At 40.0% G+C, this 14,395-nt stretch overlaps 1 protein-coding gene across 1 annotated transcript; it reads right to left on the bottom strand.

The window, feature by feature from the left end:
* Window positions 1–7,207: 7,207 nt before the first annotated feature.
* On the bottom strand, window positions 7,208–14,240 carry LOC311269396 (lysosomal proton-coupled steroid conjugate and bile acid symporter SLC46A3). The gene is made up of 6 exons (XM_084373530.1): window positions 14,150–14,240; window positions 13,398–13,613; window positions 11,164–12,046; window positions 10,406–10,489; window positions 10,031–10,187; window positions 7,208–8,653 (listed from the first exon to the last, which is right to left on the bottom strand). The coding sequence occupies exons 2-6, from the start codon at window positions 13,590–13,592 to the stop codon at window positions 8,536–8,538; spliced, it is 1,437 nt and encodes a 478-aa protein (XP_084229656.1). The 5' UTR covers window positions 13,593–13,613; window positions 14,150–14,240; the 3' UTR covers window positions 7,208–8,535.
* Window positions 14,241–14,395: the final 155 nt, after the last annotated feature.

Here is a 14,395-nt window from a genome sequence, read left to right as displayed (position 1 = left end):
ATACAGTGACTCCATGACTACAGTACGACTGTTTCCCTTTGTTTGAGTAGACTACACTAGAGGATCAACGTTTTTGACAGTTTGTTGTAAGCTTTGAGGAGATTATGTTTTCATAGACCAAATGACTTTCTTTTTCCCATCATGACTTCGCCAGAAGCAGACAGGCTACCATGATAGAATTACTGTCATTTTAAAATCTTTTTTCCACATGGTGTCATGTATGAAAGGACCCAGAATTTACACTATAAATGAATTATTGAAGCAAAATTTGTGTACATACAAAACAACAGTGGGAAGAAAAAAAACAACTAACCACCAGTGGAAGTGTACTGTATTCACTTTACATACAGTACCAATAACGTTATACAACAAAGAATGCCAACGTGGATGGTAATAACTTGTCACTTCCATACCTTTTTATCGAACAAAGGGGTTTGGGTCTTTTCTTGGGGTCTGCTGAAAGTGACAAATATACAGAAAAACACCAGACTTATCCTTTAATATATGACAAGCTACTTCTGTATTTTTTATTTCTAATATGTGTGCAGAGACTTAATGTAGGTGACTTTCTGGATATCTTTAAAATAATAGCTTGATATACTCTGAGCTGCTCATAGCTCATGGTTTTTTAACTTTTTCTGACAAAATCCACCCCAAGACTGTAATCAGAAACCTGATGCTTGGGAGCGTTGCGGAAACCGTGCTAATGCAAACCCAAATGAAAACGCCTATTAATAGACCAGCGAAAACCAGACGTAGCCAACTGCAGGCTGTAAAAAATGAGCTCATTGCAAAGAACAGAGGCATGGGTTGGGTCAGAGAAAATCTGATAAATACAGATGTGACTGTGTGCTCACACATCACTCCGCAGCACGGTGGGTTACTGTTCACCAGTGTGGCCAAACAGAAGGTTTACTGGCTCTGTGGTTCCTATAATGTTAGGAGAGCTTCTGATTTGACCAGAGATACCTCTCTTAGTCAGTTTGTCTGCTTGTGTTTAAGAGCACGCCCCAACCAAATGCAATTAGTGTGAACCCACTTAAGGCACACGTTGCTGTTAATATACCCAGAGAGACACTAAAACCTTCATAAGGAAAATTGAGACCAGAGAAACAAGACTGGAGACCAAAAGAAAGGAGAATTTCTAAGGAAGATGATGACGACTGCAAAGAAATCATGACAAGGGTACTGAAGACAATGGCAGTGCCAGCAGGATCAGTAATGCTCACTGTAATCCCTTTAAATTGCAGACACTGAATGTGGCCCGTGTATCACTGTTCGTCAAGCCTTCTTTCCATTCCTCTCTGATTACCAGGTCCTGACGTCGTCCTCCAATCCGGCGGCAGGCTGATTAGTCTGACTCACTGAAGCAGAACCATGCTGTATTGATTGTCACAGTGACCTTTCCTTTGCCACTGTTCTGGAGACATGTGGGGGGTTGCCATTCTTTAAGACTGGCGGATAAAGACAGGAACGCTGCTCTGCACAAATGACATTCATAGCTTTCACTCACCAAATTGTAATCATTGTGGTCTCAACGGGGTGGCAACAACACACAACAACCTTCAGCTCATTCCTCCTCAGCAGAGGGGTGGGACGATAATCAATATAACTCACCGTGTTTACAGAAAATGACAGCCTATGGACATGAAGTGGAGCACGTATTAATCTAATAACACAAGCTTTAACATTCGGTTTGTTGTGTTATTTTAGTAATATAGAATTATAGAGAAAATACCAATAGAGTCATTTTTGACATAATAATAGTTTATTATATATATTATGTATATGTATATATATATATATATATATATATATATATACAATTATGTACAAAAAATATGAAACCTATTAGTGATTGGAAGAATTTTATACAAATATGTATATGAATGTACATAAATTATATATTTTGACATATGTCTATACTCACTTATACATATAACATACGTACTTGTATAAATGTGTAAAACACAAACTCTACATAAATAAGTAGATTATTATGTACATACATATGAAATGATTATTAGAATGTAGCAGATTTGGGTTTCTTGTTGCAGACGTCAGGCTGTGGAAGATGAAATTTCAGACATAACTCCTCACTTTCATCAAGGTTTATCTTTAACATTGTGTTTTATTAGATTTCACAGGTAGGAACTCACTAAACCATCTGAATGGCTTCACTCAATGGTGCCAAAATGTTTTACCGCAAAAGTAACCACAATCTATAAGAAACATTTATGAGGAACATCAGTTACTGCAGAACAGGTAACATTTGTGGTGATTTAGTACACCTTTAAAGACAGTTTACTTCCACTTCTACCCCTAACATGCTTTAATATATATTCTTTAAGTATATGTACATGTAGAGATTTTACTTTGAGTATTTCATATGTGTTTTAAATCTATATCTTCATATATCTAAAGGATGTATGTATGTAATGATCATATATCACCTTATCGGTAACATATAAAGGCAGCCTCCCTCTTGACAGAGGGCCGTACACAGTATGTCACATGTTACATTCCTGAATGGGCAATGAAACAAGCCTGAATACAGTGACATTATCAATCAAGAGTTTTTGTGTGCAGGGTTTGATTGTATTTTATCAAAACCTAATCTAGTATTGTATCCACTTATTGAGGCTCTATTCTTTCAGAATGATATAGTATATCTATTTAGGAGCAGCTTTCTGCTTTCAAAATGTTTTTTAAAAAATCGTATTAACGAGCAAACATTCAAAGATTGACATTCAAAGAACTTAAAACCTGATGTATTTCCAACATATCACATTATGTGCTAATAAAAAAATATATAAGTCATAAAAGATTTGATAAGAAATGTATTACACTTAGAGCTCAACAAATCCAGGCATTTTACCAACTTGGGTATGAATATGTGTGTATATACTAATACACACCTCTTATGATAGCACTTCAGAAGGCAGACAAGCAGCTGAATGATATAGCACTTGGCTGAGGCTGTGTTTGTCTGTCTGAGTGTATGTAGTCAGCGGCAGGAGACGCACACAGTAGAAACGAAGGGCGGGGGAGGTGGAGATTTGACTGTGAAACCACTTCTGTAGTCTGAAGCATGGTTGGTAGGGTGGTCGGAGATGGCGAAGGAGAGAGGAGAGGTCTGTGGTTAAGGCGTGTGCCAATAATGGCAGTCAGATCTATATTTGAAACAGATCATAAAAAAAGACAGCCAATTCTCTTAAGTGAAGGAGTGGAGAGAAAATAAGGAGGATGTGGAGGAGGGCCGACAGGGGAAATCGACATTATTGGCAGTTAAGACGGGAAAAAGACATCTGTGGAAGGAGTGGGTAACCACATGAAGCCCTGGGATCCAGATGGGACAGAAACAGGTAGACAAATGTGTTGAGCTCAGTGATACCAACGGTAGTCAAAAAAGAGGGACAGTCATGCCATTGGATTGAGGGGAAAGTTGAAAATCCCCAAAAAAATGATGTGAAGATTTTTTCACTTACGACAAGTGATTATAACCCTTCATAGAGAAAAGCACAGCAGGGAATGCAGTAATTACGGTTTTGGGATAGAGCTACTGGGCCTCTGACAGTGAAGCACACACACAACACAGACGCAGAGAGCATGTGGGGAGCATGATGAGAGCATGCGTCACTTACCAACACACCAACATGCATCCACAGTGGATAGCAGGTCTACCAGCAGGGGTAAACCAACACAGCAGCGTGACCTTTGTAGAAGGGTAAAGGGGTGGAAGAGAAATGAAAGCTGATGACAATAGTCCAACAAACTGCTCTGACTAAATTTCTACTGCCAGTCTTGTTACAATATATCCACAATTTAAACAATGTAAATTCAATAAAACTTTATATAGGATGTAAACCAAGAGCGTCACTTTGTGTTGAACCAGCTACAGTAGGTACAGAAAACATTACGTTTAAAGGAGAGATATTATTTTCATTTTCAAAATTTCAGCAATTATGGTTTTAAAAAGTGATGGGGACAAAATTGGTCATTTCAAAAAGTAGCGGGGGGCACAAATACATTGAAAAAGATCAGTCTAAGTAGGCTACAGTTACAGAACCTGTTGAGGGTTTGTAAACTGTACACCCTGGACTCATTAGGAGCGCAGAGAAGCAGGCATGCAACCATGAAGTTCATAACCTGCCTGGGAAAGTATGTCAATAATACTCTGCACTACTTCAACTGTCAAAGATGGCTCTTTGAAGGGAGGGTTTGCGCTGCATCTGCTCAAGTGAAGCTGTTCATTAAAAAAACCTCTAAAAAATGCATCAGTGTTAGGAATTTGACGTCTAGAAAACAGCTCAGAAACAGCTTTTGTTGTCGGAGTACTCTCCAGAGTAAGAGAGAAAATTGTCTGCTCGCATATCAAAATCAACCCACTTTCATATGAACTGTCATCTGTCTTATGGTGTAATAAACTCCCTGTGCTGTTGAGCCTGTTTACTTCATGAAAACTGAGAATGAAAAATAAATATGCAGTGGATCCTGGCGTGATCAAATGATCCTCACATGATCAATCACTCCAGACCGGGAAGCCCCTCCGTTGCCCTCCTTAGATTCAGTCACACAAACCACCTCAAATGGGTTTCTGTATCACAGTGAATTATCTCCTCCCTGGGCAGCAGAAGGTTGCGATAAAGAGAGGTCTGTTCGCAACATGCTGGATCAACATCAGAAATTGAGCTATTGGTGATGTGGTGTGGTGCAGATGATCATACTGCTGATTCAGCCAGTTTGGAAACCAGAAACCAAAGACCCCCGATCCCCTCAACCATACGTTGTCAAACTTCACTTTAATCCTCAACGACCCCAGACACACACACAGACGCAAGCCACCGCCACGACCGTCTCCCCCCCACCGGAGTTCCTCCTCAACCCTGGGAAAACCATCACTGCTCACCACACCTCTATCTCTAATTTAACCAGAAAACCTCATGCTTGGTGCCAAGCGGGCCCTACTGCCTCAGATGATCCCTGGTGTAACCTCCACGAGGAGAAACTCAGTGTCGACATTACCTTACAATCTAGCTGCAGTCACGGTTCTCAAGACTTGAGGGTGGAAATCAAATAACTGCACATTATGATCAGACGTCATTTGGGTTTCCGTGAGTGAAGCCAATTCAAACTGACGTGCCATGTGTAAATTTTAAAGAAAGGGGGGGAGAAAAAGGAAATTGCACACACTTTCACTGGCATGTACCTACTTTAACAATGTTTTAAAGCAACAAGATTTTATGTCTCTTAAGTGTGAGGAGGTCTGTTACATGTTTTTTACACTGAACCAGCTTTAAAGCAAGCATACTTAAGTTTCTTCATGGAGGTGTGCCATCCTCCTGTGTGCGTCACTTCTCTCAACAGAGTTCGTAGAATCAAAGCTGCAGAGATGAAAAATCCCAACAACAAACAGACCCAAATTAAAGCTGAGCTGATAACCATACCCGTGATGCATCATGTGTAAGTCTAATCTGATTTTATGCGGGATATTCACTGCGGATTCACGTGAGTATTGCATCGCCGCCATCTCGTTTATCTTCGCAGTGGCAGGCATTTGTTGCTCTGTTTCCACGCTGGACTAACAATCGAGTAAACCGAGCATGGAAATCTGATGAGATCCCTGCCAGGATTTCTGATGTCCATTCATCATCCATAAGACACACACCGTTTTGCATGCTTACAGGCTTTCCTTGAATCTCACATCTCTCCCAGAGACAGGGCGAGTCTTAGAAAAACAGGTTTTACACACATGCATCTACGCACAATGACGAGCCTTCTCTGCGGTGGACAAAGACAGGAGGTGGCAAATTTGGAAAAACAAATACAATAACTTGGAGGTGTCAGACGAGGAGAAACAGTGTTGAGTTAAAAACTGACATGTATGTGGAAAAAAAGGGGGCTTTTCCCCTTTAATTCACATTAATTAGCAGGAATTGGTCACCATAATTTCAGAGATTAATTGCATCTCAGATTAATTGCATTTGGGGACTCACAAATGGCATTTTTCTTGATTTAGGGACCATGACATTGTGTGGAGACAGCGCTTGACTAATTTTCAGATGGCTGAGCTGACAACATAACAAAGTTTGTCATGGCTAAACCCAGAGCCATCAATAGACCCTATGTACCCTTTGAAAAAAAAAAAAAAAGGCCATCTAGAGTACACTTTAGCAAGGAGAGTCTACATTTGTGATTCATTTCATGTACTGTAAGAGATCATAAAGGATAACAAAAGACAGATCTCAACATATTTCCTATATTTCCATGTCCACAACAGCTGGTGTTTTATGTAGGGCTTTATATGTTTATGGTGCTGGCTGATGATACTGTTGGTGTAGCATGTCAGTTCGACTGTATGCATTACAAGAGGGACATCTAGTGGTCAATATGCAAACAACAGCATCACTTAAACAGTTCTGTAGCTCACTTGCAAGGGAATTTGAATCCGTTTATCATTTCCTCTTACAGTGTAGAAAAGTGAGCACAAATTGGTGTCAAATTCAAGAAAGGATCTCCTTCACTGCATGAAAGTGTTGTGTTTTGTTTCTGCTGACAAGTTAATCTTTAACTATAGAGAACGACAGACTTGGAAGCGGATGTCGTCATATATTCTTCACACGTGGGAAGCGACATCTCTCATGAGTCGGATATATGTGACAGCTTGCAACAGAATGAATATGCCAAGCTGAACACTAAATGCAGAGCGAGGAAGCTGTAGTCTGGTTATCAAACTGAACTGGCACATTGTTTCACTTCTGTATTTGAATCTCTAAAAAAATCACAGATGTGGATGTGATTCATGGTTCTTCTTTTGAGTGCTTGAACCTTAATATGCAGCGTTTTATGAAATAACTTCCGTGGTGCTGTCCTTTTTCTTCATTCCTCTTTCATTTCTACGTCTCAAACTGGAACTTGGACACGATAACAAAGTCTGCATGCTCTTATTAACTTGGTCTCTAGTTAGTGAGAAGGCTTTGGATCAAGACAAAGTTCTCCTTGCAAAAACAGCCGATTCTTGAAAGGTAAAGGTCATTGCCAATGTTTACGACACAGCACATAAATGTCCATTAGTGATTGTGGCTATAAGCAGGAAGACCTAATACAAACTGTCTTTTTATGACAGTGTAAGAGAAACTTACTGGAATCGCAAAGAGAACTATTCAATTTCTTTAATTTAAAAAAATTATACTTACACAAACACATGTACACACACATAAAGAAAGCTTTAATTTGCACTTTTTGAGACAAACTCAAACAAAAAAAAAAAATGAATTATGTCTTTTCATTCCCACTTATACTTACTTATACTTATACTACTGATGATATAACAATTGATGATTGAGTCAAAAACAACATTGCACTCCAAAGTTGACCAACTGTGTGATTACTAAAGTAAAACAAAAATCCATATCCCTCCAAAAGCAAACAAAACTTATTACAAAGCTCAGATTCCTCCTGGGAAAAGCACACACACATTTCATTGTGTTTTACCTTCATTGTTAAAATGACATATTTTTCCTTAAATTTTAAATTATTTTAAATTACATCATTATTCTCTTCTCAAGAACCTACTGATACATTTACAATATGTCATGGTGTAGGTCTTTTTTTAAATTTAAATATAAAATCTTTTCCCATCATAACGATAGGAAAAGGGCTTTTCCTATGATGCCTTAAACACCAAACATACCATTAAAATGTATGTTGTAAATAGATAACATTATTTTAAAATCCTTTCCTTCCTATGGGGATCATGTGCTTCACAGGTTTATTAATTCCTTAATTCCAAAACACTTAATGTAGGTTGTAGTGAATAAAAAAACATCTAAATTGTAGGCTTGTTTATGATGTTGCTTATATCCGTCAAAGTAAACAAGATTTGTCTTATATTGCAATTAAAGGAGTGACAGAGAGAAAAAAAAGGGGAATCAGTTTGCATAACTGATACTCTATTTTAAAAAATGCAACTATATCACACTGTAAAACTGTCAAAACACGCAAAATCCCTTTTAAATGTGTTAGTAATGTCACAGTCAAACCATCCTGAGGTATAAAAAATTAGAATGCTCGCACACCATTTTTAATTGAAGACCTTTTAGATATGATGCCTCGTCCTGTATTGTTTACCTACAAATCCCTGTTGCATCTTCATAATATATAGGTTCAACAGCATAAACAAACACGGCAACAAAGGAGATGACTCTGTAACCTGCATTAATAGCTTATGAAACTGAGAACAAGAGTCATTGAGCTACTTTTGAATAAATAACCATAGAAAAAGTGGCTGTGGCTCAGGGGTAGAGCCAGCGGCTTGTTATCGGAAGGTCGCTGGTTCGATTCCCCTGGTCTGCATGTCGAATTGACCTTGGGCAAGATACCGTACCTCAAAACTGCTGCTGATGTGCTGGTTGGCACCTTGCATGGCAGCCACCGCCATCAGTGTATGAATTATTGTAAGTCGCTTTGGACAAAAGCTAAATGTAAAAGGAAATGAACAAAGTGCTGGTGAGGTTTGGCAGTCCCTGACGTGGCTTAAATAAGAAGAGGGCTGTTGTCGTTCTGATCTTCAACAGGTTCCTCTTCTCCTGAGAGGACAGGCTCTGGCCTATCTTCCTCTTTGGCAACATCCACTCCTATCACGCCCACTACCCTGAAACGTGGAAAAACAGGTTAAAAAGAGGCAGAAAAACATGTGATGCAATACTGTCTTTCTGTTAGACTGAGAGTGCTGAACCAGTGGCTTTGTTATTTTATAACTACACACTGTGTAACAGAAGAAGCAGTGCATGTGACAGAGGTGGATTCACTCTAAGGTTTTATGTTTCTCGCTACACCTCCCAGACTGACTCAGCTGCACTACTCTGACAACTCAGTGTAACAAAATAAATGTAAGAACACAGCGTACTCAGTGTCTTTCTATGGCCTTTCTTCCTCGTCTATCTAACAGAGGATCTGTGTTGATGGTAAACACATGAGGAGGGAAACAGTCTGGTGAAGGAAGTTAGAGTGGTGAACGCAGGAATGAGGAACTGGGTTTTCTTGTTTTCTGAAGTCCCCGATAAAGCAAAGCATTTCTCTCTCTTCTAGTCAGGCTAAGCTGGCATGCAGTGACTCAGCAGAAAGAAGAGGTGCTTGTAATGAAACGCTATCCGCAGAGTACAGCCCTACACCTGAAGCATATCTACAAAGGCATAAACTGCTCTGATTTAACTGTATAATGAACTGGTAACTTTAGGGAGAATACTCTCTAAACACCTTGTCCATGTCAAATAACAGATTGTGAAAATTACAGACAGCTTACATGAAAAAGTTCTCTCTCTACAAGTGCACAGCACCAAGACAAACCACAGGTTTCACTGGATTTTTATGTTTCGGAGAAACAAATGAACCTATCTCGAAACTATTTGAAGCTGCTACACGTTGATATATGATGACATAAGAAAATGACTGGCAACACTAGGACATGAGTTTGGAAATTCATGATTACATCCTGTGATTATGCAAACTATTTGCACTTTGGAGTGTACACTACACTATGTGTGATGTCACCTATTGGTTTGTCGACTTCTCGTTTAAAGTCTTGAGTTTTCTTTTTTTTTAGGCAAAAGTGAGTATATTTGAATGAGAGTCTGGAGCTAGGGAGGATATACTTAATGGATCTGACTGAGGGCAAACACATGCTGTGGTAGTGACTTATCAATCACAAGGTAGCCACAGCCTAAGTAATATCCTGCTTTATAGTCTATTTTAATCTAAATGGGGCCATAATTTAGACCATAAACACATTAGGAAACTGTTTACTGAGGTAATAAATTAAGTTAGACGCAAGGTCATTTTCTCATAAGCTTACATAAATCAGACTTCTTTTTGAAACCTGTAGATTCGCCCCCTGCTGGCCATTAGAGATAATGCAGATTTAAGGCACTCCTGCATGGGATTCACTTTTCAGACCCGAACGTTTATATATCATAATATAATAATATAATCAGTGAGTAAAACATGCAAGAGCGCTGCATGATGAACTTACCCTAGGACAACGAGAGGGACGACACAGAGTCCTGCAGCCAACAGAAAAATGAAGCCAGGGTACCATGCCACGGTGACAGCATACACACTGTTGAAGACTGCGTTCGCTACATTGTTGGTTAAACTGTCCAAGAAGGAGAGACAGGCAAAGAGGGCTCCTGCAAAAACACACAAACACAAAGTAGAAAGAAAAAGCTATTTTTTCAGAAGTGATGGGGCCTAAAATCACTTTTTGCTCGACTGAACAGAAACTTGGAGTGCTTTGCTTGCAAGTGCACTGAGAAGTTGCTGGAGCAGGCAGCTCTTCCATGGACTCTGACTCTATAAACACACAGACACGGTTCTGTGGCTCCTGTAAATCCCTGAACCCACTCACCCTGCTCAGACTTTGAGATGATCTTTGACATCATGGAGCGCAGCACAGGGAAAGGCATGATAGCGAAGAGCATCGGCACCCTCACTGTGGTAAACAAATAAAAGAAGACAGAGGTCTTATAATACATAATAGACAGTGACTATAATGTAATCAAAGTCATATTTCATGGGTTTTTCAGGTTATGTTTGCTTAACATAGACAAACATAATAAAAAATGCCTGATTTAATTCCTCTGATTAGGGTAATGGCTATATGACAATCATAATTAAAATATTAAATTAAATTAAATTAAATTAAGTGATATCATAATTATATTTTCTTATCAGCTTAGAATAACATAATTGAATAAAACATACATGATACTATAACAGGAGAAACTTTTATACTTAAACTTGTAAAAGTAGTAGGAAATGAAGGCTCTGTTAATCAGTAACCTGCGTAACAAGCCTGTTAAGTTTATTACATTATTATGTAATTTTCTTTCGATTAATCTTCAGTGTGCCTATTTGTTTTTTTCCCTGCAGCTAAAATGCATCTTATTTCTAACATGACATGTCCTGTCTTTTAACAAACATTAATTATTTTAATAAAGCACCTTCACCCTCATGGAAAAGGGCCTAATTAACAGAGATATCAACCTGTTATCACATATGTCATGGTTAGCAACACAAACACGGCTTCCAGACCGCAAAACAGGACATCAATAACTATTATACATTAGTGGTTTGCAGCACAGTTGTTATGAACAAGTCTCTCACCTATAAACATCAGTAAGGTGGTCTTAGTAAATGCCAACAGGAGCATGCCTGACATGACGGACAGGATCCCCATCAGGACAATGAGCAGCTGTGGTACGCCACAGTATGTGAACACGGACACTCCAACAAAACTGGTCAGGAACACAGTTGTGGAAAGAGCTGCGCCGTAGCCAATCAAAATCTCAGTCCAGCATAGTGGTTCTTTAAGCTCATATAGTGTAATCAAGGAGACCCCACCCATATAGGCAAAGGAGAAGCTGGTGAAGATGAGCATCAGGAGGGCCAAGACAGTTTTACACCTGCGGCTGGCTCCTGCAAACATCTGGTAGACCCCATAGATCATCTGTTTCAAGGCTGAACGTTGAGGAGACCCGTTTATGTTAAGGGCATCAGCCGGAGCCTTCTTCACAGTCTCCTCTAGGATGAAAATTGCATAGAGTAGGATCAAACACTGGCACATGGCAGAGGTGAAGAAAGGCCAGTTAAAGCCTGCAGCTCTCAGAAAGTAGCCCGTCGATATAGCGGCCACCCCAGACAACAGGCCGATCATCATGTCCAATCCGGCCATGCGCAGCGTCTTCTGATGATGATCCTCACACAAGTCCGCTATGTAGGCGAAACAGCCACCCAGGAACGTGCCAATGCCGCCAAACAGAGAGCTGAGAAGCGAGGAGCCGATGAGCAGATAGATGTTGAGCTCAAAGTAGGACACTGCCAGGAAGGTCGAGCTGTAGATCAACGTGCCGATGAGAGGCATGATGATCGTGATCTTACGTCCTCCCCGGTCACTGTAGGCCACAAGCATCAGGGTGACGATCAGAGAGGGGATTGTGGAGAAGAGGTCTGTGTAAAGGGAGAAGAGAGATGCCTGCCTCTGTACCTCCTGGGAACAGAGAAAGAGAGAGCATGGTCAGGTCTAAAAATCATGTATGGACTGACAGGAATAGCAGCTACGGACAGGGAAAACCAATATAAAGTGTCTTATCATTCGCCTTGGCATCGATTCTACAAGTCTCTGGAACTGTACTAGAGGGACGAAACACAATTCTTTCAAAAGATATTTCCTCATTTGGTGGTTTTATGATGGCAGCGAGAGCGCTGGACAACTTTGGATTGAGCTACAGTGACCTTTTCCTCAGAGGGGACAAGGTGACTCAAACCATGCCAGCAAAAAGCCCCAGACAACATAACAAAGCAACCGTTTGTTTCTTCACTCATTTATTCAGACAGTTCCTTTAATTTGTCACCAGTCTATATCTATTAACTCTCTGGCAAACAGCACAAGTTGATGTCATGAAATCGAACGAAATGAAAGCATTTTGGAAAGAACAAATCATGCGAGGTTTTCTCATTCAGGGCCTAAAGGAACAAGGCGTTCGTCGTACAGCAACAGGTGCAGGAGTGGCTATTTCCAGACAAATGATCTGTGTTTTTGCTCTCACTTCCTTGTCGTGTTTCATGTTTCTTATGTAAATGCATGATAAACATAAAACGTCACCAGAGGAATATTTTTAATTCTTCTTATAACTCATAATGTGGTATATTTTGGTGTACTGCAGGTGCTGTGAAGCCATAAGTGATTATGGGCTCTGAAATTCTGAGTTGTTTGATAAGATAATCACTCTTCAGCTAAATTATTGCTACAACAGCATGTTCAAAACAGTAGACATTTTTACAGGTCATCCTTGCATATCACCTCATGGTGCAGAAGCTGAATCAGTTCTTTTTACCTAACCTGTGTTGTAAGAGGGGATCTGAGAGGGCTACAGGAAGATTTATGCTGACTCATGACAGTAAATATTGAACACATTGGACACAGACAGCTGCTGAGATACAAACAGCAGTTGTGGAAGAATACAGTAATAACGCCTAAATAATTATTGTTTGTCCAGCTGAAGGTTCATTAAGGAATCCTGACTCTTTTTACTGCCAGTAAGACATTTCTTTTATTGACACACGAGACACACGAGACACATGAGTCAGCATCACATGCGTCACAAAAATAGCAGGCAGAAAGCACAAAGAAGAGCAGGGGTATTTTTATCCTCTCTTAAAAGTTTGTTTATAAAGAAGTTCTCAAATAATATTCACAGTATTAATATAACTGCAAAGTTTCAGTGCTTGTTCTTCTGTAAGACAGGTTGATACTAGAAAAGTTAACTACTCACTTGTGGAAGATAATAATAAAACACATGTTACGAATACATGCTCTCGTACATGATTTTGTGACTAACCTCATGGTAGCTCGAGTGGTTGCTGCTGCTGTTGGTGGCTGCACATCTGGAGGTGTTGTCAGAGATGGGATAGGTGGTGTTTGTCAGCTGCTGCCAGAGCCTCCGGTACACATACTGCTGCACGAGGGGATAGATGAGGAAACTGGAGAAGGCGTAAAGAGCGACCACAGGCTCCACGAGGTAAAGACCCTTCATCTTGAGGGGCTGCAAAATTCCCTGGAAAAAGAGATGAAGAGAGTACAATTAGCACATTAACATGAATGCAGAAAATGGGATAAAAATTTAACTTATATTAGGTGGATCAAAACAAAATATGAGAGTGTATAAATAAGACTTTTGTGCCAGATCTACAGTGGAAAATGCAACTAACTCAGATTATTCTGTTGCTGCAGGTCTCAGCCTTCAACATGTTACATCAACATGCAGGCACAGTGTGCAGGGTAAACACATGACATCCACTGTATTCCACTTTAAACGACACAAAACAAACTCAAGTCATATGACGTGGAGGTACAGATGATGGTTTGTTTGTACCTGTCGAGGGTCACCGAGGTTACATTCTGCACCACGTTATCGATCAGACATTTCCAGACAAACATAGAGTGAAATACGAGATAATAACCCTGGCATCATTTGTTTGTAAGCTGCAGGATGAGCAGGGCTAGTCCAATAACGCACATTAGCAACATTAGCTTAGCCTTTATATTATTTCCTTACAGGATGTTGACAGTGACAGGCATTATAACACCTACCTTTTAGATAATCGCTTGGCTCATGTTTTAGTCAGCAAGTTGACCCCGGCACAGCATTTCTGCTTACGAGATCTGTTGGAGGAGTTGTTTTATACAGAAGTGGTACGGCGTTATTATGAAACGCCGAGGTCCCGCCCCTCGAATTCTGCAATTGGACAGCGGTCTGTCATGGCTGCGTTTATTGGACAAATAAAGTGTCAGTCATGAGTAAAGGCGGATGGGATTCATGGGAACAGTTTGTGACTT

This window comes from Pagrus pagrus (assembly GCF_965226575.1).
Source record: "Pagrus pagrus genome assembly, chromosome: 14".
Lineage (NCBI taxonomy): Eukaryota > Metazoa > Chordata > Actinopteri > Spariformes > Sparidae > Pagrus > Pagrus pagrus.
The sequence above is the reverse complement of the archived record's forward strand: the minus strand, read 5'-3'. Positions and strand labels throughout refer to the sequence as shown.

Excerpts from the sequence above, each read along its gene's own strand:
- LOC311269396 (XM_084373530.1), bottom strand. The coding sequence starts at position 13,592 with ATGAAGGGTCTTTACCTCGTGGAGCCTGTGGTCGCTCTTTACGCCTTC. Across the intron at positions 10,490-11,163 it reads CACCTTACTGATGTTTATAG|TGAGGGTGCCGATGCTCTTC; the intron begins GTGAGAGACTTG and ends TGTTTACCACAG. Across the intron at positions 10,188-10,405 it reads CATCTCAAAGTCTGAGCAGG|GAGCCCTCTTTGCCTGTCTC; the intron begins GTGAGTGGGTTC and ends GTGTTTTTGCAG.